Source organism: Tiliqua scincoides, chromosome 5 (genome assembly GCF_035046505.1).
Source record: "Tiliqua scincoides isolate rTilSci1 chromosome 5, rTilSci1.hap2, whole genome shotgun sequence".
Taxonomy (NCBI): domain Eukaryota; kingdom Metazoa; phylum Chordata; class Lepidosauria; order Squamata; family Scincidae; genus Tiliqua; species Tiliqua scincoides.
The window spans coordinates 3,416,231-3,440,907 of NC_089825.1; the positions used below are offsets into that span (position 1 = coordinate 3,416,231).

The 24,677-nt window shown below is 51.6% G+C and overlaps 2 protein-coding genes across 2 annotated transcripts in view; one reads left to right on the forward strand and one right to left on the reverse strand.

Moving 5' to 3' along the window:
• The window catches only part of MYO1G (myosin IG), a 61,756-nt gene extending 52,015 nt beyond the window's left edge, over positions 1-9,741 (forward strand). Inside the window, exon 22 of the mRNA XM_066626905.1 lies at positions 9,430-9,741. Coding sequence (XP_066483002.1) covers positions 9,430-9,595 — 166 coding nt within the window. The 3' untranslated portion in view covers positions 9,596-9,741. The remainder of the gene's footprint in view (positions 1-9,429) is intronic.
• A 13,609-nt stretch (positions 9,742-23,350) lies between these two features.
• On the reverse strand, positions 23,351-24,301 carry LOC136652171 (cyclin-dependent kinase 5 activator 1-like). The gene has a single exon (XM_066629088.1). The coding sequence runs from the start codon at positions 24,299-24,301 to the stop codon at positions 23,351-23,353; it is 951 nt and encodes a 316-aa protein (XP_066485185.1).
• Between the last annotated feature and the right edge of the window lie 376 nt (positions 24,302-24,677).

Below are 24,677 nucleotides of genomic sequence, written 5' to 3' on the forward strand. Positions count from 1 at the left end.
CTCCAAACTGGCAGAGTGGGCAGCAAAATGGCAGATGCACTTCAATATCAGTAAGTGTAAAGTCATGCACATTGGGGCAAAAAATCAAAACTTCACATATAGGCTGATGGGTTCTGAGCTGTCCGTGACACTTCATAAGCTCCCCAAGCACAAGGTCTTGGCTACAGAGAACAAAGCAAAGCATAAGAACATAAGAAGAACCCCACTGGATCAGGCCAGAGGCCCATCTAGTCCAGCTTCCTATATCTCACAGCGGCCCCACCAAATGCCCCAGGGAGCACACCAGATAACAAGAGACCTGCATCCTGGTGCCCTCCCTTGCATCTGACAGAGCCCATTTCTAAAATCAGGAGGTTGCGCATACACATCATGGCTTGTAACCCATAATAGATTTTTCCTCCAGAAACTTGTCCAATTCCCTTTTAAAGGCATCCAGGCCAGATGCCATCACCACATCCTGTGGCAAGGAGTTCCACAGACCAACCACTTGCTGAGTAGAGAAATATTTTCTTTTCTCTGTCCTAACTCTCCCAACACTCAATTTTAGTGGATGTCTCCTGAACAACCTGGATAAAGCAACCCTCCACTCTCAACTCCTGCCCCCCCCACCTGGAACCCCCTGCCAAAGCAAGTGATGTAAGCTTCAGTTAACCCCTTCTCTTCCAGCATCTTTGGGCCCTGGACACCTTGGCTCGGGCTTCAGCATTCCTGTCACTGAGCCCCCTCCTTCTCTGAGCCCAAGCAGGGCTAGGAGGGAGGGAGGGAGGCTGTTCTCTTTTCAGCCTCCCTTCAGGCCCTATTATGCAGGAAGGAGGCTTGCCCAAGACAGATGTCAACCATGGGGTATCAATTACCCCATCTGAAAAGAGGGGTTGAGGTGGGGTCAGAGGTCACTTTCCAGATGGCAGCACGTGTGACACACAAAAGGGCTGGCAGCCAAGCCACTTTGCAAAGTGAGGGGAAGGGGGTGGGACTCTGCGGAACTCCCCTTGAGACAGGTCAGTGAATCAAAGCTCTAGTCCTGCAGCCCAAAGTTTTCACTCCAAGTGCAAAGGGCCACCCCAGGCAAGGTCTGTGACCAGAGTGCTTCATATCTGGCTTCAAACTATAAAAGAAGCAACATAAAATTCATCAGTCAGTGGGAGTTTTAATTGGACAGGGTAAATTTTAATTGGTGGAGCTGAAAGCTATGGGCAAACTTTTTGTGGCCATTTGGCTTCTGGTATTTTAGGATCATAGAAAATAAATGGATCCTATTAATGATATTTTCTTCTGAAAAATGGACTAAATGGTGAGCTGTTGCACATTTCCTTCTGTGTTGCAGAAAGGAGCCTCCGTAGAGGATTTGGGGATGGACCCATTTTGTTTCCCTTTTAAAGGATGAATCAGTGAAAAGGCAGATGCATGACAAATTCTGAATGTGAACAGTGTTTCTCAGGTCTAATTTTAGCCTCTCTGCTCCTTGGGGTTTAGGGCTGTTCAGAGTCTCTTAAGATGTGATCAATGAAAGGTTACGATCCTGGGGCGTTCCTCCTGCACAGCCTCCCTGAGTGAAACGCATGGGAGTTCTGCACAGCACCCGTTCCTTTCAGCAAGAGTTCTGTAGGAGAACTGTTCATTGGGTTGTGCCCCCAAAGGATACCCAGGATGACCCTGGCCCATATCTGATCACCACAGCCAATGGTGACACAGAACAAGACAGCTGCATCCCCATTCACACCAGATCACACACCCAGTTTAGCGTGGCTGCAGGTTGCTCATTGTGATGCAGCCCAGAGGCCCAGGAGTAGCAGGATGAAATGCACAAGAGGAAACCTGCTTCCAAACACACCTTTCCTTCACTGGCTAGAGATGGTGGTGTGCCTCTTAAAGCCCTTCATATGCTCAGATCAGTTGCATAGCTAGAGGGAGCACAAAGCACTAGGTTTTGCAGGGAGCCTCACCGCAGCATGTAGGGTGCCCTACCCCTCCCCTTCAGAGCCATTCCAGGTGGTGGGAGCAAAACGGAGGCATACGCCTGGTTCCAAATGGGAGAGGGAGCCTTCTATGCTTCGGTGAGGCTCCCTGCAAAATTTAGTGTTTTGCACCCCTCTAGCTATGCCACTGACTCAGATCACACAGGCCAACACACATTTTGCTTCCTGGCCAACAGTCTGAGACTAAGAGGCAAAGAAGGAAGGCCCATAGCCAGGGAGACGGACCAGGGACAGACCGCACTTGCTCCCAGTGTGGAAGGGATGGTCACTCCCGAATCGGCCTTTTCAGCCACACTATACGCTGTTCCAGAACCACCATCCAGAGCACGATACCATAGTCTTTCAAGACTGAAGGTTGCCAACATGAAACATTACACCAATTCCAGGGTATCTTTGGGGTGCCGATTCCAAAAATGGCATCCATTTTGCCCTCTTGCGTCTAGTTTTGGAGACATGGCATAGCCTCTTTAGTGAATGGTTCAAGCAGCTGCCTCATGGGGAAGCCTACACCATGGCTTCCTCATGAGGAAGCTGCTTGAATCATTCACTAATGAGGCTACACTGTGTCTCCAAAACTAGACGTGTTAGGGCAAAACGGATGCCATTTTTGGAATCGGCACCCCAAATTCATAACAAACCACCATAAAGTTTGGGAAAAACTTTTCTGGCCCTCAATTTTGTAGGCCTGTGTCACCTAAGAATCTTGCTTTTTTTCTAGGAGGGGCAAGAAAACACGGCTCCTTGTTCTTTTCCTCTTTTTTGCCCCCATTTCTCTCAAGTGGAAATGGAGGGAAATTAAGGGAACACTTAAAAGGAAAAAAAAGTGTGTTTATACTAAAGAGCCAGGCATGGATTTTTAAAACAATGTTGACCACAATTGTGTCACTTCTTTGCAGTCCTGCTAGTACTTAAAGACGACTTCCTCAAACCCAGATGCTGGGTCTGGGAATAGAGCTTCAGGCAGGTCACTGCATCGTCCCACAGGGATTTGTGAGACATTCTTGTGTGGGTTCCCAAAATGACTTTAGGATCAAACTAACTGCCCAGTCCTGTCCCACCAGCCCAGAGCACGCAGCACTGCTGACAGAGTGTGTGCTGCATGCTATGGTGGGGGAAGGGGCATGACGAGACAGCCTAGGAGAAGTCAGTATTAAAACCTGTTTATACCTTTGTGTAGGTGTGGCCTCCAATGGACCTGCACCAGCTCTTTTGTGGGTGTAAGTCTGAGAAGACTCCTGGGGCAAGTCTAGGCCAGGAGAGGGAGAGAGGGTCTTGATATGTGCTGGTGCCTCTGGGATCCTCTCCCTTCTGCCCTTCCTACCCCTGGTCCAGCTGCTGCCCACTCTAATCCTCTCCCAAACCACCCCCTCCACCACCTTGCCTGCTCTGGCAGGGCTCCTGGGAGCCGCTTGTGTGCGCTAGGAGATTCCCTTCTTTTGCACTGGTGGCTCTGAAGTGCATGATGGCAGTGTGGTGCTGCACCAGGATTTAAGCAGTGGTGGACTGTGAGATTTGCCATAGTAAGAGTCCAATATAATTGCACTTCTGATGAGACAACTGGACTTACTTCTGCGTAGATGTGTTTGGAATTGTGCTGCGTGTCACCCAAGTACTTATTTGGTTCCCATGATGACTGAGGGCCAAGTGAGACCACATGAGAGGGGATCCATGATAGGGTCTTCAGCAGATTTTTAAAACTTATAGGCAACTGATGGGAGCCCCAAATCTGATCAGGGTTATGACACTGGGGGAAGTGTGCTTTGAACCCCCCCCTACCTCATTTTCTCATTGGGGTATTTGGTGGGCCGCTGTGAGATACAGGAAGCTGAACTAGATGGGCCTATGGCCTGATCCAGTGGGGCTCTTCTTATGTTCTTATGTTCTTGATCTACATTAGGCATGCTCGGCCCTGAGGTTCCCCTGCACAATCAAAGAGGTGCACCCCGGGAATAACACTGTTCTTGCCCAGCAAGCTCCCATTTGGTTCTGTGGGATTTGTGCAGAAGGATATCATAATGGGTGCTAATTAGTAAGAGCACATGGAAGGCCAGTGTTTGAAGGGGGGGGGGGAGAGAGGGAACCCTTAATACATAATATGTATAAGCCCCCATCCCTGGCTGTCATTTGTTGGTAATCAAGGCATGACCTCCCTGGAAGTGATCTTTAGGGGGGCCCCCGGTGGTGTTACTGTTGACCAAGTGGCACATGCTCAGGCCCCCTTCCTGTGTGCTCCTGGGAGTGTGGCAGCCATTTCACGTAATGTGATCCTACACTGTTGGAGTCAGAGTTGACTAATGTGGCCACATGGGTGAGGCCAGTAACAGGGGTTCCTTCCCACCCATCTTCCCACCCATCTCCCATCATCCTAAGTGGAGTGTTCAGTGCATGGAAAAGTCCCATCACATCACCCTTGCCCTTGTGGTCAGTTTTCATACCCATGTGGCATGGCTGCCATGCTGCTGAGAATCCAGGGAAGAAGGCCCATGTACGGGCAGGGAATTGGAAGTGATTCCCTCTTTCTTCCCAGTTTGTCCTGTGGAAGTTGGCTTCTGTCTCCCTCCCTTTTCAAAGCCCTTCACTCCTCACAGGTTTTGTGGGAGCCCCTCCTGCTTGTGACTTCGACCCAGGCCAAACATGCCAGTCTGCAGTGGGCAGATGATGGCACCACCTTCCCCTTCTAGCATACTGCTGCCCGCTTTGGAGAGCAGGAAAGTGCTGAGGACCCAGTTGCCATGGTACTTACTGAGGGCCCAGTTGCCATGGTGACGGTTGGCCAGGAAGAGTCAGATGGGCTTGGGATAAGTTTAGACACTGATCTCCTGCTGGAGGAGGGGGTGGATCCACCACCACTAGGCTGGCTTCAGAAACATGCCGCTCAGCCAAGTGGCCTTCCATAGTGGAGGTCCTGAGGAACCAGAGCTCTTGCCTGGCAGGTTCCCGCAGTACAGTGTGGCTGGGGTTATTTCAACACCCTCAGCCACCCAGAGGTGCAAGTGCCTTCTGCGCGTGGGTGTTGCCCTGTTAGTGCCCCATCCCAATGTGCAGCACAGTTTGCAAGTGTCAGATGGGTGACAAGCCTGTGAATCTTGATGAGCAACCTGCAGAAGATCATCTGCAGACATCGCACAGCATTGCTGAGTGGCATAGTGGACTGGGACACAGGGGAGGGTTGGCCCTGGACTGGGACATCTTGGGTTCCTGTTCAGCTGTGACGCTCACTAGGTGAGATGGGACCAGTTCCTCCTGGAGCCTCACCTGCTTCACAGGGTTGTTCTGAAGGCAGAGGAGGGCCACCCTTCCGTGTCTGCCACCCTGAGTGCTTTGAGGCGTTGCCCTTGCTGGGCTCTGGTGGGGACCTGAAGACAGAGCCCTGCTCCCACACGCAGAGTGGCTGGCACTCTTGAGCACTCACTCCTTCTGTCAACAGTGGAAGGCAGAGAGAAAGGAGGACGTTCAACTCCCACTGTGTTGAGGAGGAAGGGGCCCTTCTTTCTCTTTCAGAATTCTGACACACAGGGTGAAGCCCCCACAGATATTTGTTCTGCTCTCGCAAGTGTTGCTGTGGCTCCCCCCACTGTCCTCGTGCCCCCCTATGTGGAGCAGCCTTGTCGAGTGTGGCTGCCTTGTCTTTCCTTCATCATGGGAGCAGCAAGTTGCTAGTTGCGTTCTTGACTGTCAGCTGTGTGGATTCCTTGAAGATAAGTGGAATAGATACTTCTGAAAACAAACAATGGACGTGAGAAGCCAGTTTGGTCACCAGCAATCTTGCTGGCCACACCCTGAGCTGCAGGAGGTGCTGCGCTGCCTGCTCCTGGGGAGCCGTGGCTGGAGAGGGGCATTTGGCTCAGGGGTTTCCTGGCATATGTGGGGAATAGTGTACTGGTCTGACTCAGCTGCCAGGCTGTTCCTCTGTCCTGATGTGGGCTGAGGAGAGGAGGAAATCCCAGTTTCCCCTTGACCGAGCATGGCTCAGAGCCAGCACCTTGGGCCACAGGGATGTTCTCACCGCAGGTGTGGACACTGGGAAAAGATACTGATGGTTGACAACCTTCAGTCTTGGAAGACTATGGTATAAGCCTATAGCACCTGGTATTCCCCGGTGGTCTCCCATCCAAGTACTAACCAGGCCTGACCCTGCTTAGCTTCCCAGATCAGACAAGATCAGGCATGTGCAGGGTAACAGTTGCTGTCATGACAAGCAAATGACTGCGGTCTGACCTAAATGGCTTGCCTGAAGGACTGCCTCTCCCAGTGTGAAATTGCCTGGCCCCTGAGGCCAGCCAAGAGGCCTTCTGGCCTGTCTCCCCACCTCTGCTTTAGTGGCAACATGCAAGAGGGCCTCTTTGTCATGGCAGCTAGCTTGTGGAACTCCTTGCCACCCGAGGTTGGATTGCCATCCTAACTACCAGTGGCCAAGGGGCAACTGACGGATCCCTTATTTCATTTTGCCTTTGGAATTTCCTGTGTTTTGGAGTCTGGCTGCCTGGTGATTCTTCATTGCTGCCGTTTTTTGTTCATTGCTGTTTTTTTTTAACGGCTTAATTGGTGTGTTGTCCAGCCAGCTTGTTGGCTGCCTTGAACAGCTCCTTCTCAGGTGGGAAGAGGTGGTGTGTAAATGCAGAAACAAATAGAGTGGGGGGGGGCGCGTCTCTCAGAAAGGCACTTTTCTGCTGAAGCTTCTTTAGCCTTTTCTGCCCAACGTCGCATATCCGCAACAAGGACCAAATGTGTACACCTGTGGGTGGGGCAAAAATGGGTTTAAGTCAAAAGAGGTCGACAGGAAGTGATGGCAGCAGCAAGTGATTGGTTCATTGATTATCGTTGGGAACAGGCCAATTTGCACCCCACAGCCTGGATGTGGGAAGCTCCTGCCTCATTCAAACTCACTGCAGCTTTGCAGGCTTCACAGCTCTCTGCACTCCAAAAATAGCCTCTTGGAGCCCAATCCTGACACTGAGCAGGCACAGCAAACAATCTGCTTCTGTTTTGAACTCTTGTTTTTAGAACCAGCAGCATGCATGTGTGCATCAGCCCAGCATGTGACTCCCCACACGTAAGCATCCTCTACAGCAACATGTGATGTGTGCTTCCACTGCACATACTGTGTTTTGCCTGCATTTGTCCTCAGGCCATGTAGGAAGTAGCAGCCCTTCTGGAGAGGCTGAGAGGTGCCAGGCCAGCCCACCTCTGCCACCTGTCCAGTCACCACCTTCGCCTCATCTGACAGGCTGCTTCTCTGCTGCATCTCTGAGCCTCTTGGTCCTGGTTGTGCACTCTCGAGTTCTCCCCTCCCAAGCCCCACCTTTTTGGTCTAAGGTAGACCTTAAGCCCTCTAGGCAAGGACTATTTTGTCCTTTCTGCTTTCTGTCCTGGCTGCCTGGCACATCGCAGGTGCTGCTGCTGCTGGCGGCGGAAGTGCTGGCTTGGACCATAGGGGGCCGATGTGAGGGCCCTGTCCCAGCATGTGGTGCCTGTATGGGACAGTGAGCATGCAGGACTGCTGCTGGGGTGACAGCTTCAGATCTGCACACAGTCACAAAGCAGGGTGGCCTTGATCCTAACCTGCCCCCTCCTGGCATGCAAGGATGCAGAAGGTTCACAACATTAGCTACCCCTTTCAGACCAGGAAAGTGGGAAGAACCTGGTGCAGACATGACTCCAACTCCATGCAGTCCTCACGCTGGTTTACTCTTTCCGTCCTGGTGCACCAGTGTGGCTCAGAAGGGGCTGTTTTTCAAGCCATGATGGGCCCCGCTGTGCTTGTGAACACACAAGAGCCATGATTTTAACCTCTAGCTAGCTAGGACTGCCATACTGGTGCCTGCTTTGGGTACGTCACTCCATCAAGGGAGACCAACTGGCTGCTGGAGCAGGGTCTGGGCTGCAAAGGATAGCCCTGCTGGAGCAGGCCAAGGGGGATCCATCTAGCTAAGCACTCTGTCTCCAACAGCAGCCAGCCAGGGGGCCTCTGCAAAGTGGGCCTGAAAGTGAAAGCCACCCTCCAGTTTTGGTCTGCCGTGGCTGTCTTCAGAAGTAGACTGCTTCTGAACATGGAGGCTCCATGCAGCTAGCTTGGCCGCTCACTGTTAAGGGAGATGTCCTCTTTTGTGCAATTCCATTTTTTAAAAAATGCCATCTGTAGCTGGTGGGCAGGATCTTGCTGCATCTTGTGGCAATGGGTTCCCTGAGTTCCCTGAGTTCATGCTTTGTGTGAAGTCCATCCTAGCCCCAAGTAGATGAGATAGCTGCCTGCTTGAGGGGTGCCTGAGTACATTCCTCCTGCCAGGAAGAAGAGTGTGGACTGTGGGAGCTCTTCAAGGATGCATTTGGCTTGGCGAAAGAGGGGTTGTGTTTGCCCACTTATGTAACGGGGGAGTCACTTGGGGGTTTTACATCCTGCTGTTAGTGATATCAATCCATCCATCCATCCATTTTTGCCTTTGTACTGTGTGCTGAATTCATTTGAGGAATATAGGAGGCTATCATGTGCTGAGTCAGACCCTTGGGCCTCTCACTCAGAATGTCAGCACTGGCTGGCAGCAGCCCTTCAGACAAGGGTCTTGCTCTGCCCTACCTGAAGATGCTGCCAGAGACCGAGCCTGAGGTCTTCTGAATGAATAACAGAATCATAGAGTTGGAGGGGCCTCTGAGGTCATCTAGTCCAACCCCCTGCCTGTAGCAGCAATTCCTCCTCAGAGCAGCTCCAGCCTCTGCCTGAAGATCTCCAGATGCAAAGCAGCCGTTCTGTTGCTTTCACCTGGACTCTGCTGTTTGGGGCATTGTGAGTTCAGGTTTCGCTGCAAGCTCAGCTGCCATGATCTGTGGAGAGGCAAACTGCTTGAAATTTTTTAGAAAATCCAAGGGCCAAATGAGAGGAGACAAATTCAGCTGTGAGGTGGTTTTCCACCTCTTGAAACATTTTCAGAAGTCGCTATGGCAGGACAGTTTGGAGGACAGAAGCAGTGGAGGGACAGGCAAATGGGGGAAATGCCCCACTCCATGCCCTTGATCCCAATCTGTTCCCTGCTGCTTTTTGCAGCAATGTCAAGACCTGGACCGTCTGATCATGGATCTCCCTCTCTTTGAGTCTGGCCCTGAGTCTCCAGAGAAAGAGAGCCAGCCTTGCCCAGCAGCCTGTCTTCTTAGTCTTGGCTGTGAGGGGACCTAAAATGCTCAGAGGAAGGGTGGCAAACAGATAGACCCTGGCCCACCTGACCACTACCCTCTCCAAGCCCCCACTCCAGTGGGCATTCTGGTCCTCTTGTGATTGCACACGCAGGGACTCCAGTGGGGCACTCCCCATTCTGTGGGGCACATGCTGCCCCATCCTGCCCCTTCCCACCCTCTAGTTGCCTGGTCTCATCAGGCCCTGCCCCACCAGCCAGACCTATGCAGAGGACCCCACGAACCCTTTACAGCGTCTGCTCTTCTCTCTCCCCTCCCATACTCTTAGGACGAAACGGGAGCTGCGAGTGCAGGTGTCGGACTGTATCCAGCTCAGCTTGAACGGGAGGAAGAGGCTGGTCACCGTGCAGACCGTGGAGTCGAGCGGCACAGAAGTCTTCCCCAACTTCACCAAGAGCCGGGACGGTTTTGTGCTCCACTGGCCAAGGAGATGAGCACAGAGGGAAATCGCCCTGAGAACTGGGGACAGAGAGGGGCCAGCATGTCTCTTGCATGGGGGAAAATGAAGGAGATGTTGCGGACCGACAGCAAAGTATCCTCAGATTGCTCCCTCTATTCCAGTGGTAAAGCTGCAAACATTGGCAAGGAGAAGTACACATGTGTGTTGGGCTTTTCTTTCGTCACGCACGCACACGCGCGTGTGTGTGCATGAGTACATACGTGCATGTGTGTGCATGTGCAGGTAACGGCTGAGTCCCCACAGGTGAGCAGCATGTTCTTGGAAGCGGCCAAGTAGTAGGAAGTTCTGGGGAGCCCTGATTGCAGCAGTTTTGTCAGGCAGTGAGGACTCTGGTACCCTTGCAATAAACGGGTGTCTTTACAAATGTTCAGGCTCAGGGAGCAGCACAAGCAACCAGAGTCTTAGGCAGTCCCAGGTAAAAGTTGGCAGTGAATCCAGCTCCTGAGGGCTCCCATCCACCAATCGTGCAGGTCTGGGGTAAACCTTCCCTATGGATCTTGCTCTGGAAAGGTCCTGAACAGCAAAGAACAAGCAACTCACCTGTTCCACGGCCAGAGCATTTCCTTCTCTGATACCTGTATTTCCAAGGGCACAAGAATTGCCTGTTGGATCAAGCTAACAGTGAGGAGGTTGTCCGCAAGGTCCCTGACCCCAAATGTGTGTGTGAAAGAGCTGTCACATTCCCACAGGGTCAGGGAATCCCTTGGCTTCAGAAGATGAGTCTGGGTTCCTGGATACAGCTTTGAGGACAAGCACGTCAGGGATTGTGGGAGTTCAGCCAGGACCCGCTTGAGCTGAGGCTAGATCTGTTGGGTGCAGGAGCCGAAGGGCACAGGGATGGGATCAGCAGGGCACATGGGGCACTTTGGACAACATCCTCCCAGTTGCTCTGATTTGTGAGCAGCTCCTGTGCGGAAGAGCTTTGAAGCGACCTAAGCGTGTGGCTGGTTGCGTCTGGCCTTCCCACGGAACCAACACCCACACAGTTGGGTCAATCAGAGGTTATCCCCATTGGCCACACAGCAGCAACTCACAGTTCTGAAACCCCAGAATGGTCAGGGCTGGGTGTATATGGGACACATGGGCTGTGCTCCCAATTTGACCGACAAAGCAGCCCCTTTGGCTCACTGCGACGCAGCCCCAAAACTGGCCCAACAGCACAAGGACGGCAGGGATCTTGTACTGGACAGTACCCAGCCTAGTTCTGGTTTGGGGCACGGCTGCCCACAGCCCTGGCTCAGCCTCGACACAGCAGCTTGCTTGACTGAAGCAGCCCTTGCTGAGAAGGGCAGGCATCTCTGATAGCCTTCCCTGTCAAGCAGCCCAGAAGGAGGTCCTGGTTGAGGACAGGTGGGTGTGCTGGGCTCTGCCTGGTACCTGGCTTCACCTGAGCCACAAATTGGACATCACAACCCCCCCAACCACCCAAAGGTACTGCCAACCTGCAAGATGATACTTGGAATGCAAGGAGAAGGTGAATGTGCTTGTGAGGAAGACCACTGGCTCTGACAGCTGACAGCCCCCAGGAGCACTGCAGACAGCAACCTGCAGCAGGCTCTCGGCACCAGAGGACAGGAACATCCATGCCAGCCAGAGAGGACTGAGATCCTTTCGACCTACTGGCTGCCAGTAGTATTGGCTATGACGGCAAGCATCAGTTGACAATTTTATCTATTTCAAAACATTTGATCCCACCCTCCACCCCAAAAAGGGGGAATTCAAGGCTGTGCAAGGGAAGAACAAGGTGGGGGTGGGGAGTGGGTTTCCACTGCTCATGCTGAAAAATCCACTTCACTTACTTCAGTCCTTCCATGTGCAGTTCCTTTAACCCTAAAGGGACCCTGTAGGGACCATAGGAAAAGAGCAAGGTGGGGATCAGCTTCTTCCCTGGCTCCTTCCTTGCCATCCCCTGAAAGAAAGGACAGCATTAGCTGCACTTCCTATTTTGTTCAAAGAATTGTGCAGGAAGAGTGAGCTGTGGTTTTCCCCCCTCTTTCTCTCCCAGATGATGTCTTCCTGGCACTTCACATATGTGTTAAAAAGCATTTGGGACAACATGGGGGCCCTGGGGGGATGCCAGAGTCACGGCCGGCCCAGTCGTGAGGCAACCTGGTAGGGCTTGCATCAGTTGCAAATATGGGGGGAGGCCAGGCTGCAACAGGTTTGGGATGCCCTTCATCCCTAGCCTGCTGCTGCCTCCCTCCAGCCCACTGTGGACATGAGCCCCATCGATGTGCTTGCGCTTGTTCAGGCCAGCTCTGGGTCGCCCACTTCCTCACCTCCTTTGCTTGCACTGTCCCTGCAAATCAAAGCCAGAGTCCTGCATGTCCAGGCTTGGGAAAGCCATGCAGGGAGCATGGTCTGGGCCTGCGTTTTGCCGGCGTGAGGTGGTGGTATGAGCAGTTGAAGCAGTGGCAGGTGGTGTTCCCGGGTGTACTGCCCCTGGACACAAGTCAGGGCTAAACCATTGCATGGGAGTGCAGCACCACAATCCTGCTTCAGTGGGGCTTCCGTTGACCCCCTCAGCCCAACACCCTCTTCCCTTGATTGGCAACCAGCCAGCAGGCAGACACGGGGAGCGTGTGCTGCGCAGACAATTACATTCCCACCAGATGCCTTGCCTTGGAGCATACTGTCGTACCTCTTTGTCCCAGGCGGGTGCATCACACCTTCAAAGAATAAGAAGGAACAGGCTCATGACTATGCATGGCCTTGAGACTGAAGGGAGGCAGGAAGGGGGAGGGGTCAGGACCAGGGTCTTCTCTAGGATTGCTAGAAAACCACACTTAGAAAAGGTGATAATGAAGATCACAAAGACTGCAGAAGGCCTGTGGGCCTCTGTGTGCGAGCACCACTTCTGGAACTGCCCACGTTTCACCCTGAGATGGCTTGTGCAGGTTAAGCACCCGAATCTGAAATTCCAAATACAGAACATTGAGAGCCAACGTGACTTTTTACTTTTTTGTCTAAAGAAACCTTGTTTCGTGCACAAACTTATGAAAAATACTATATAAAATTAACTTCAGGCTTTGTGTATAAGCTGCATATGAAACACCAATGTATTTTGTGTTTAGACTTGAGCCCCATCCCCGAGATCTCTCATTATGTGCACGCAAGTATTCTGAAATACGGAAACATCTGATACCCCAAACTCTTCTGTTCTGAAGCATTTCAGATCAGAGCTGCCCAACCTGCAGCCATTGCAGTGCTTACCTTGTGAAACTTGGTGCTTGGCAGTTCAGCGGTGACACAATGATGTGATCGCATCACTCCTGCCCTTCCAAGCGTTCGCATTTGCTCCTCTGAACTGCCTCCATTTGATGACCTTTGACCCTTTCTGGGCTTCATGTTATTGCTGGTGAGAGTGAAGACACCATCGTGGGCAAGGGTGCAGGTGGCTGGACCCAGAGCATGCTGAAGATCGTTGAAGGAGGTCTCAGACAGTGTGGTTTCACCTCCCCCGCCGAAGACTGCACGTCGTGCAGCCTGCACCGGCCGCATCCGCATAGCGGTGCCACTTTTTCCACCCCAGCCAAATTGACAGCAGTTCTGCACACAAATGTGGTGGGGAGCCAGTTCTCTCAGAATCAAACTTGCAGCGATTCTGCAGCAACTGCACTCCTGCCTCTGCTTCTTTGCTTGGCCTTCTTGGATCGGCTATCATTCAATCTTTGATCATTTCAAAATGCAGGAGACTATTTTATGGTCCAGCTAAAAACACTATTGGACGACTGCAAATGAAAGGAGAAAATGTGCAAATCTTGATCGCATTTTCAAGATACGCAAGAGCCCAATTACCATGCAGGCTGCTCTTTCAGCAGCACCCTTTCTGCTGAGGTGTCACTTCACAGCTCAGGAGCCAAGATGAGGTCTGCAAAGCAACACTTGGGCAGAAGCACTTTAGCTGCTGAAAGGGTGGCCCGTGTGATAATTGTGCTCTCCCAGTGCCTCAGTAGTGTCTCCTCTCACCCCTCTTGGTCTGCCCCTAACCCCGTGGCATTCCTTGCCTTCTGAGGCCTCCTTCCATCTCTCCTTCCCAGAGCCTCAGCAAAACTGGTGCTGCTGACAGGGCTGCACTTGGAGAGCCCAATTACTCCAGGGGAGGGGATAAAGAGCTTCCAAGGGGTGCTGGCTTTATGTTTGACACCCCTGGCCTAGACCAGGCAAGACATGGCATGTACATGTATCATGTCTCCTTCCTGGAACCTGCCTGCTCTGGAACAGTTAGCATTTATAGTAGAGCAAAGCGTGCCTCTGCGAATATGGTGCGTGCTGCCCACACACCTCTGAGAGGAGCAGCAGGGGCTTGGAGTCCAGATCATGTGATTGCCAGGCACGATGGACCCTGCAGTTGCCCTTCTTCACAGAGACAGTCTACTGGGCCCAGTTCACCCTAAGACTCATTTACTCTGCAAGATGCAGGCCGTCAACCTGTACGTGACCTTGATCAGAGAAACATATTCCCACTCCTCACACATGTGCATGCTGGACCCCTGCGGGAGGACTATGCTCCTGTTTCTATTTGTGGAAACCACCTTTTTGGAGTCCAAAATTATCTCTGCTTTCAGAACTGCAGATGTTTTTTGTTTTTTTTCCCCCCCTTTCCTGCCCTCCTCCAATTCAAAAGGCTTCCTTGGCACATGGAACGTTTTCAGGGCAAATCTGACTTGGCTGAGGCTGAAAATAACTCTGCAAGTGGAGGTTCTGTCTCATTTTTTGAAATATGTCACACAGTAACTCTTGTGGGACTTCAAAAGACAAGTGCATTCGACCAGGAAGAAACCCAAAAGTCTCCTTTAAGAGTCCCCCACTTTCTGTCATGTCAGAGTTAGAAGTACTGGCTGGTGGAAGTCAAATGGGATCGGCTCAGTTTGCCTCACTACAGATTGCAAAAAACAGGGGAGCTGGGCAGTGCTCAAGCGTGCTCTCTCTCTCTCTCTCTCTCTCCCCCCCCCCCACACACAGAGGCCTTGTGGTTTCTGAAAATGTTTAAATACAAAATATATAGAACAGCAAACTTCTCTCACAAAAAACTAACACAATGGAAAATCACTATGAATGATTGTACTGAAGCCTGTGAACAGACTCCCTGAGAGGGTCAAGACCACTTTCCAGCCCAGGGTGGAGGAAGCAGGCATTTCTGTCCAGCGGCGGCTCCCACCTGCTAGCAGCAGAGTCCAGCTCTGCTTGGCTCCCCCCCCCCCCACAGCAGCTGCTCCATTTGCTCAGAAGGGCCTGGCCCAGTGAAGACACAAGTCCACTGAAGGGGGGGGAGGTGGCCTGGCCCCATGTCTCTGGTTCCCTTAGCAGAGGAGGGCACAAGGCAAAGCATGTGGGGCAGTTTCTGCATGATGAATTCAAGTGGATCAGGCGGCGACCGGATCCTTGGGAGAGAACGTGTTACCCTTTTGAGTTGAAGTTCCTTTTCGCTGGAGGGCTGTCTGTGCTGTCCTGGGTCACGTCTGGGGAGCACACAGATCGCTTGCAAAGGTTAGATGCAACTCCTGAGTTGGTGAAATCTCAGATCAAGCAGGGATGAAACATTGGAGCTGCCTGGTCTGCGTAGCCTCCAGTTTCCTTCCACACGTGAACAAAAGTACTGCCAACAACTTGCACCCTTGAGACCTCCCTGGCAGCAGAAGCCACAGTCCTGACACTTACCAACAGACCACAAAGAGCAAAGTACTGGCCAGAGACAGAGGAACTCCCAGAGGTGCACTGAGCCCATCCACAGCTGACTTGCGCAGATGCCAGGAAGGAGGGAGAGGAGCTGGGCTGAGTGCACATGTGCTCACCCCCCCCCCCACACACACACATTTTCATGAGCAAGGTGCACTGTGCCTCGGCCCCCTCCCTCCAAAGTCCTTCAAAGACTGGCCACCAGGTGTGCCAGAAGAGAGCAAGAGTTCTTCTCTCCTGCTCACTTCTCACAGTCCTGTGAACTTCTGTCCAGGCAAATGCACTAGAGAAGCAGATCCTCTGCAACCAACCCTGTGGTTCTGCATAGATTAGAGCAACTTATGGCCTGATCCTTATGATAGGAAACGCTGCTGCAAAAGCACCATAAAGCACTTGGCAGCAGTGTGGGGCGATGGTGCACCTTCCCACGTGTGCCAGCGGAGCAATGGAGACCTGCTGGAGCAGGTAAGCCTGGGGTGGGGGGTGGGGCAGGGTAGAACAAGATGGGGGGAGGACGTTGAATGGGGTGGGAAGGGGGAGGGTGGGTAACTCTACATAGGACTACAGCCTTACCTAACAGGTAATGTAAGGACTTTGCAAATTCAAACAGCACTATAAAAATTGCTGTTATCTGCTTTGCACACAGAACAGGTAGGAGATATAGACAGTGAAACATGCCTGCAGAACTGACGCTGGTCCAAGTAGACAATACTGGGAGAGTTGAATGTATTGGAAGATCTGGCAAGGATGTGGTGTCAGCAGCAGCCCTTTAATCTGGTGAACCTGGGGAAGACAGGGTGAAGGCCTGGGCTCTCAGAGGAGGGGTGGTGCACAGCTGCAGCCACTAGAGGCAGTGAGGTCTTCAGGGATGTAAGGAGCACCTGATGCAGGGAGAGTTTTGTGGCTTGTAGTTGGAGTGAGAGAGCAGGAGGGAAAGAAAACTTGCTGGCAAAATAGACTGACTTTTTGGCTAAACTGACCTACTGGCTTGCTCACTCACGACTCTACTTATCGGACTGACTCTCTGGCTAACTGACTTTCTGGCACACTAATTCATGGACTGGCAAACAAACTACTAACTGACACTCTGACTGATGGACTGGAGGACAAACCATGAACTGGTGCGCTGACTAATGGACTAATTCAACAGAGACTGCCCAGTAGTGGAGAGCTGAGGCGGTGCTGCTGTACCCAAAAGGACTGCTGCTTGAAGGAGGGACCCTGCAGACTTACAAGCAAGCCAGCCACCTACTAGTCTCCTTCCTGTTTGTTCTGGGCTACAGTGGTAGTTTTGCAGTCTGCTAGATCTAGCTGTGGTTAAGCTGGGGGAACTAATTGGTTTTGGGTATAAGTTCTTTAAGCAAAGCTCAGAACAGGGATTTGGCAAGACATTGAACCAAGTCTCACTCAGTTCTACATATTCACAGGGGCCCAGAAGGGCCCACTGCTTGGGCAGAGCAACTATTTGCATGCAGGAGCCCAAGACACAATCTCTCCAGCAACAGAGATATCAGAGAACGGGGATAGAGAACACCCTTCTCTCCAAAGAACCAAGAGGGTGGCTGTCAGCTGAGAAAGGATCTGCTGCACCTTCAGGTTCTCCGAAGGAGTTACCTGCCTCCCTGATGGTCATTCTGCATGCCCCCAGCACATCACAGATGAAAACTGGCTGTGCTACAATTTTCTCCCCTTTAAGAATGACAAGGCTAATATTTGTTCACTTTCAGTTTTATTTTGCATAAAGTGCCATGGTCAGCAATCCCTGACACCCACTCCCGAAGTAGGTGCCCTCCCCCATTGGTTAGAAAGAGGGACATGTTGCTCCCTGCAATGATACATGTCAAGAACAATGTAGAAATCAAACATTTAGGCAAGTCTCCAATAGTAAATAACATACAAACGGATTTCAAACACTTTCTGGAGCTAGAAAAAAGGTTCTTGATTTTAAAAATCTTTTGGATTCTTCATGCAGGCCAGGCCAGGGACAGCAAGTTCCTTTCTTGCAAAGTTTCTTTGTGACATCAGCAGGGTGTGATTTCATGCAGTCTGGAAATTACTGGCCTTTGTTGCATCAACAGTGTCCGAAGTGTTCCTTCCCCCAGTCCAAAAGGGACAGATTTTCTATTCACATATTTTTTCAACTTCCCATAAGTCACATCGGGGAGAAAGTTGCAGGAAAAATTCAGGTAAAGAAATAAATAGACATTCAAAAGAACAAAGTGCCAGGGATTAAAAAACAGAGTCCTATTCATTCCCACTGGGAAACAGACCAGTTAGACCACACTAACTGTCAAAAATCCAGTGTTTTTGGGAGAGCTGAGTACCCCCAAAGTATGTGAGGTTTCACTCCCCCCCGAAACCTGTTAGAATTGCAAACCAAACCATTCAAAATGGGACCACATTAATTGAAGGAGAAAGACAAAAATTAAATATATCCTCTTGACATGCACAATTTACACATTCCCCACAGGAAATCTATTTACGCAGTTCTGTACACATCAGCATTCCCACTGAGTGGGATATGCTAGCTTAGCAGCAGTTGGGTGGGACTGCAAAATCTCCCAGAGGGCCAAGAGTCAGCGTCCCTTCCACTGTGTGCGTGTGAGCTGGTCACTTTTTGGGACTTGTCCAAATGGCTCTGAACATTCTGAGGACTGAACACACAGTGGCAGCGCTCCTGATTCTCGCATTCAGATGAGTAGAATGCAGCCAGTCCCGCGTCACCACTTATCTGCCTGGGTGAGAGAGACTGGCTTGCACTCTGGACTCTACGGACTGCTATAAAAAATGAAAACAAAATGAAAAGAAGAATCACAGTTCTTTGCTGGGGAACGCAGATTTTTAAAATGTAAAGAGCGGAATTCTGTTATTTCTATACGATATGTAAATTAGGGAAACATACGTAAATTGGCTTCACCTACGTTGAAGCTTCAAAGACACAAGTCGCTTGCATTTTGTTCAGGCTGTAACTCTCAGGGCAAATGTGGTGCCTTGTACTAGTTGCTGGGCTTGTTTGGTACAGTCATGGAACTCATACAGCCCTGGCCATGCTGTCCGAGCAGGGTGCTTCTCTCCCCCCCTCCCCACAGGGCTGTCCTGGGAGGTGAGAGTCCCACCTTTGTCCAGGTTGCTTCCGGGTGTTCCTGTTCTGGCCAGAAGCACCAAGAAGCCACTACCTGGATAGTCTCCAATTGCAGAGCTTTGATCTTTTATAAAAAGAGGTCAGTGGTCTAATCTATTTTACAGATACTAAAACTTTGATGTATAAAAATATATGTATACAGTATGATATTAATACAGCACATGGGTTCCTCTGTAAAGTGACTTGGTGTAGTCTATGATGAATGCTTCTATTTTGTCATGCAAATAGACCCTAGGAATGCCCAGCAGGCATGGAGAACTTGATGGCAGATCACATGCTTTGCATGTGTAAGACCCCACCACATTCAGTCCCTGGCATCACCAGTTCAAAGGTGTCCAGTGACACAGGAGGGAAAGGCCATGATGAGCAGCTCCCATCAAACGCAACTGACCCCAGGGGGACCTTGGGCTAACTCAATATAAGGCCGCTCCATCACTGGATGGAGGACAAGCTCTGGTTGTGATCTTGGAAACAGTGGCATTCACAGACCCTGCCTGGCCACACACAGCTAAACAGGGAAGGCTGCCGTTTCCTGGTTGTGAACATGGATAGCTAAGCCACCCCCCCACCCACCCACAAGTACAACAGGGATCTTGATACTTCACAGAGCAGAAAGAGTGCGTCCGTAGTCAACACCGCTACCCATTCTTGACTGCTCCAGCCAGTACCAGTGATCCCAGTCAGATGACTAACATCATTCAGCCCCAGCTAGGATCTAAGTGCTTACCCAGAGCAGCCCAAAGCAGTGCCATCTTGCCCAGCATCCAGCTTCTCACACCACCAAATGCCCATGGGGGACCCACATACAGCCCTCCCTTACTGTTTGTGTCCCCATGTGGTCCACTGAGGTAGACTTCCTCTGAACAGGGAGGCTTCATGTAGTCACCACAAGAACATAAGAACAGCCCCACTGGATCAGGCCATAGGCCCATCTAGTCCAGCTTCCTGTATCTCACAGCGGCCCACCAAATGCCCCTGGGAGCACACCAGATAACAAGAGACCTCATTCTGGTGCCCTTCCTTGACTAATAGCCTGACTCAGTGTGGGGAAAGGAGAGACAGTCAGACAGGCGTGTGACTCCAAATCTTCAGCTAACACCCTCCTTTCCACACACTTCAGTGTAGTTAATCTCAAATACACACTAAGCAGGCAAATCTGTTTAGATTCAGAGAGGCTCCATCTCCCCTTCTTGTTTCAAGAGTTGGCAACCCTAAGTGGAAACGCTGAACCCTGCAGTTCAAGGAGTAGGACTAGCCAAACGCTGCAGGCCAGGCTCCTCCCCCTTGCACAAGTGCCTTCATACTGCTGGCCAACCAGAAGCGCTGATGTTGCACACCCCTTCCCTCTGTGCTACGACCAAAGACACACAGCTCACCAGTACACTTACCAAGGGTCCCAGTCTGAGCTAGAAGTGTCCTCTTGTTAATGTTGTTCTGACATGCAGAAACCAGTTAATTAGGTTGCAACCTTATGCACATTCGCCTTGAATGAGGGCCCACTGAATCCAGGGGGACTTACCTTTGAGTAAATATGGATGGGAAGAGTTGTTAAAGGGAATTTTTTTTTGTCAATTGTGAACAAAAAAATCAATGAATTTTGTCTTTCTTTTGGAAGGGTTTTGGGGACAGTAAAAGATCTTTTTGCATCATATACTACTTCATACCATGGGACTATTCTTGGACAAACAGGCTCTTTCATCAGGTGAAGGAGTCAATGCAAACCATCTCTTATATAGGTTCCAAACTGGGGGGGGAGGGGAAACCCTCTTTAACTTCAGATCCTAATTTTGCTAGTTGCCATGGAAATTAACAAGAAATAAGTTTGTTTTAAAGGTGTTTTCTTTTTCTCCAGTCATCTCTAAATAACCCAGTTAGGCTTCAATTGGTATACATTTTTAAAAAGGGCTGGAGAGGACAGGTTCAAATTCCCTTTTTTCTCTTCAAAAGCCGGCTGGCAATCCCATTCTCCTGGCTCCTGGGACTGCAACTGTTATACACACTTAAAATGCTTTTCACCGGCTTCTAGGGTGGTTTCACCTGTTTTTATGGAATTTTCCTCAAGGTACTCTGGGAACTGCAGGGGCATCTAACAGCATCCCAGAATACTCTTGATAAGAACCCTCCAGTGGCCGCTGCTTCCCCAAAATGCACTCATATCATCAAATGGACCACCATGTGCTTGGACAAGCTACTGGAAGGAGATGCAGGCTCTCTTTGGCACTACTGAACTCCCTTTCTCCTCTGTGGGGTTAAAGGAAGTGCCCCCCCCCCATATCTGCAGACACAGTGGAGAAAACAGTCACAGCAAGACTGGGGAGCAGCTGAGACTGAGCAAGGGAGATCGCAGTGGTGGGATGAGGGGGGAAATCTCAGTTTAGCCACTCCCATGTCTGTCTGCTGTCCATGGCAAACTGAAAGGTCAGGACTCATTGACCATGTCAGTTCCCTCTGTGGCAAAAAGTGTTTCTGGTCATGTCGCTAACTCTGCCACAGAGCTACATGGGAGGTGCCTGTTGTGGCTTTCTTCAAAGTCTTCTTTACATACCTCATGCCTTTCACAAAGGTGTCCGGGAGAACACATATCAACAGTGGCCTGTCAAATACCTTGGACTGCACAAGATTCATTCAGAGAACATGCCTGCACTACAGTCTTTAACTGGTTTAACAGTCACCCCCCCCTCCGTGATTCCTGAGAACCACAGTGTAGTGCGAGGTACAAGAGGTTTTTAGCAGAGAATACTGAGCATCCTTACCAAATGACATTTCCTAGGATTATTTGGTGGAAGAAGTGACACCCAAACTGATACAGATTAACAGTGCATGTATGCACGTATAGCCTAGAATTCCACATGAAATCCCACCCCCAGTTCTGTGATGAGGAAACTAACATGCCTGCAAAAGGCAGAAATAGCCCACCCTTGACCCCAAATGTATAACATTTGGTCCCATTTTTAAGGAGAGGGAAGGTTTTAAGGAGAGGGAAATCAAAGATGTGATTGCAAGGAGCAGAACTTGCTCAAGACATTTGTTCAGCACAACCCAGGTTCCTTTTCAATGTCAGGAAGGGTGGCTGGAGCACAACTCTCCAGTAGCACAGCACTGATTGCAACCCCACAGTTGCACATAACATTGCACAGGGGTGAAGGATGCTTTTCTGAAGCCCCAGAGTGCTTCTTTGGTGTACTTAACAATGCAGCTGCCCTCCTGCCATGACCGCATCATTTTCTGTGCAATTGGACCAGTCCAGATGATGGGGAGTGAATTCGGGGGACTGCCAGCTCACTGCATGGTCTGCCCAGTTCATGCAAAGCCTTTCCCCACATCGTCCTGCACCTGCACAAATGGATTGCACAGAGAATCGCAAAGGTATGAACTGGCCCTGATGTTCAGCACAGAGAATTTGGGTCGTGCTTTGGGAGCAGCACACATGTAACCTTGCCATGCATGCAGAGATCCTTAAAGTTCTCTCAGGTGCTCATCCACCACCATTACGCTTCTCTTTCCTGAATCTGGTTAATTATCAGGATAGAGTCATGGTCATCCCTCTAGCTATTCGTGGGTTCAAAGCGGTGGGGTCTGATCTCATCCTTCTTACATTTCCCTTTGGCTGAAATGGGTTCATCTCAAGAAGAACTGACATCCAAAACTGCTTCCTGCAATCAGCTGCTGGAAATCAAAACTGCCCTGCGTGAGATTTGGGGATTTGCAGGCCAATGAAAAACACACCAGACAAAAAAGAGGCACAAGGTGTCTGAAATGCTCCTCTTCAGAGGCACCACACAGGAATCTAAGGAGGCTGAATGGAAAATATCCAAGGAACCTTTCCACAAAATGGACCCCCCTGGGAGGACGCGAGTCTAACAAATCACATCCACAAAATCCTTTTTGCTGCCCTCACTCACACAAAAACCCACAAACACACTAGTGCCTTGCTTGTTTGGTCCTTGTTGCACAACATGGCTTAGACCTTGAGTGGCCACCAGAATTTTGCCTCAAGTAAAATTTGATGGGAATTCGGAGGTTCCGTTTCAAGTGCAACAACCTAGGATTCTGAAGGAAATCAAAAGTCTACTGAGATTTCTCTGTCCGCAATTTCCCTCTGCAGAAAGCCAAACTCCACCTACTAAGCCAAGATCTGTCCCATTCAAGCCAAGATCTGTCCCATTCAAGCTCACCATTCCTTTGCATATTCACACTTCGCATTTCATTGGCATCAGAACAGGAACAACTCACTCCTGAGCTACAGCCGGAGGTGGTGCTCCTGTCACAGCTGAGGGTGGGGGGGGGGTGGCATCCCAGCAGTGTTAGCAGGACCACTGAACTGCAGAAAAGTGTCTGCAGAAAAGTGCCAGATCGTGGAAAAACAAAGATGCCAGACAGTTCTGAGAGTCTGAACTATATCTCCACTCTGACATGGCAGATCAGAGGCCGGGCTGGGTGTGCTGGTCTGTGGACTTGTGTTTGCAGGCCTTTGCCTCTTAGAGCCAACCCAATCCTTAGCATTTCTCCCTCTCCTGATTCTTCTTCTTACCAAAATAATTTTCAGCAGTCTCAAGACAAGAAAACCAGCACTGAGGAATGGGGAAACCCTTCAACCCCCTGCCGGGCTTTGAAGACATCAATATGGATGTCCAAAAGCCTTTGGGAATTCCCCTCTTTCTTGAAGAAGAAAAAACCCCAAACAGAAGGGCGGAATTCTCAACATCTGTTCACCCCACCAAACACCACTCTGAGCATTACTGCCCAACTCACTGCTGTGAACACGGCCGCCCATTTCTGCAAGGATCTTGCCTGCTCTGTTGGCCTCTGAGAGAGACACCAAAAGGCCTTTGCTCATCAGCAGAGCCCGCTAAAGCCAGGACAACACACAGAGCCCAGCAGTTCTGCAGGCCTTGCTGGGGGACTCAGTCACCGGTCCAGGGCCCGGGGGGCAAAGTCCTCGTGGCCACTGCTGCCTTCGTTTTTGAGGTCGGCAAAGACCTGAGTGAAGTAGTGGGGGTCGGCATTGATCCGGAGCATCTTGGCACTCATGGCGTTGATGATGCGAAGGCACCGGTTCCAGAAGACCTCCTTGGAGGCCTCTACCAGAAAGGGCTTCAACGGGTAGGAAATCTCGTTGCCCATGTAGGAGTAGGACAGGTACAGGCAGGTGAGGAGGGCCGCCTGCAGGTCGTGCTCGCTGGCCACCGCATCCCCGTCGACCATCTCGCGGCACAGCAGGTAGACAAAGACAACGTTGGCAGGCGTGACAAAGGCCTGGTCCTGCCAGCCCTGCAGCAGCAGGGAGCGGTCCACGCTGCGCAGCCACAGGATGGGCTCAGTGGGCGACAGGTGCTTCAGGCGGTAGCAGCGCCGGCACAGAAACTCGCCCAGGCACTTCAGCAGCTCGCTTGTCGAGGCCTGGACAACCACCCTCCGCGGGGACGAGGAGGGGCCCCCAGTGCCCCCAGGCTTGAGGGAGGAGGCCGAGGTGGTGGAGATGCGCTTGGAGCTGAGGGGGGCCAGCGGCTGCCCACCACTGCCACCGTCGTAGCTGGAGAGGTTGGCGCAGGACAGCGACTTCTGGACGTTCTCATGGTTGAGGTGGGCGATATCCTTGGCGTGGTGGTAGTTGTGGTGGTGGTGGTTGGACGGGCCCTTCCCACCTGCCCGCGAGCCTTTCCTCTTGGTGGAGGCCACCAGCCGCTTCCAGGTCAAGGCCGGGATGAAAATGGAGTGTCTCTTGAGGCTCTTGTCGGCCTTCTGCCCGCTGCCCTTGGTGCTGGGGATGCCTGGGTAGTGGGCCAGGGAGCTGGAGGAGCCGTCGTCATACAGGCTGGCCTTCCGGGTGCCCGGGGAGAGGGACAGCACGGTGCCCATGCTGGCCGGGAGGGGAGGGCAGAGGGGCCTGCCACGGAGGGGCTACCCACCGGTGCGAGAGCTCCCCCTAGGCCGGGTGCGCAGTCGGAAGGCTGGCGGCGGCTGCGAGGGGAGGGAGGCGCAGTGGTGGCAGCATGGCCTGGCCCGCTGCTCACAGGTGGCCCTGCAGCCCTGCCCCGGCCCAGCCCTCATCGGAGGGCCCTGCAGCGCCTTGGGGAGAGCTGCCCTTCAGAGGCAGGCTGCAGTGCCCGCGGCTGGCGGAGAAGCGGGAGGCAGCCACCCGCGCAGTGTCCTGCGGAGGGCCGGCGGGGGTGGCCGCGTTCTCTCCGGGGAGGGGACGCCACTTCCTTGGGGGGCTGCGCCTCCACCGCTCCGA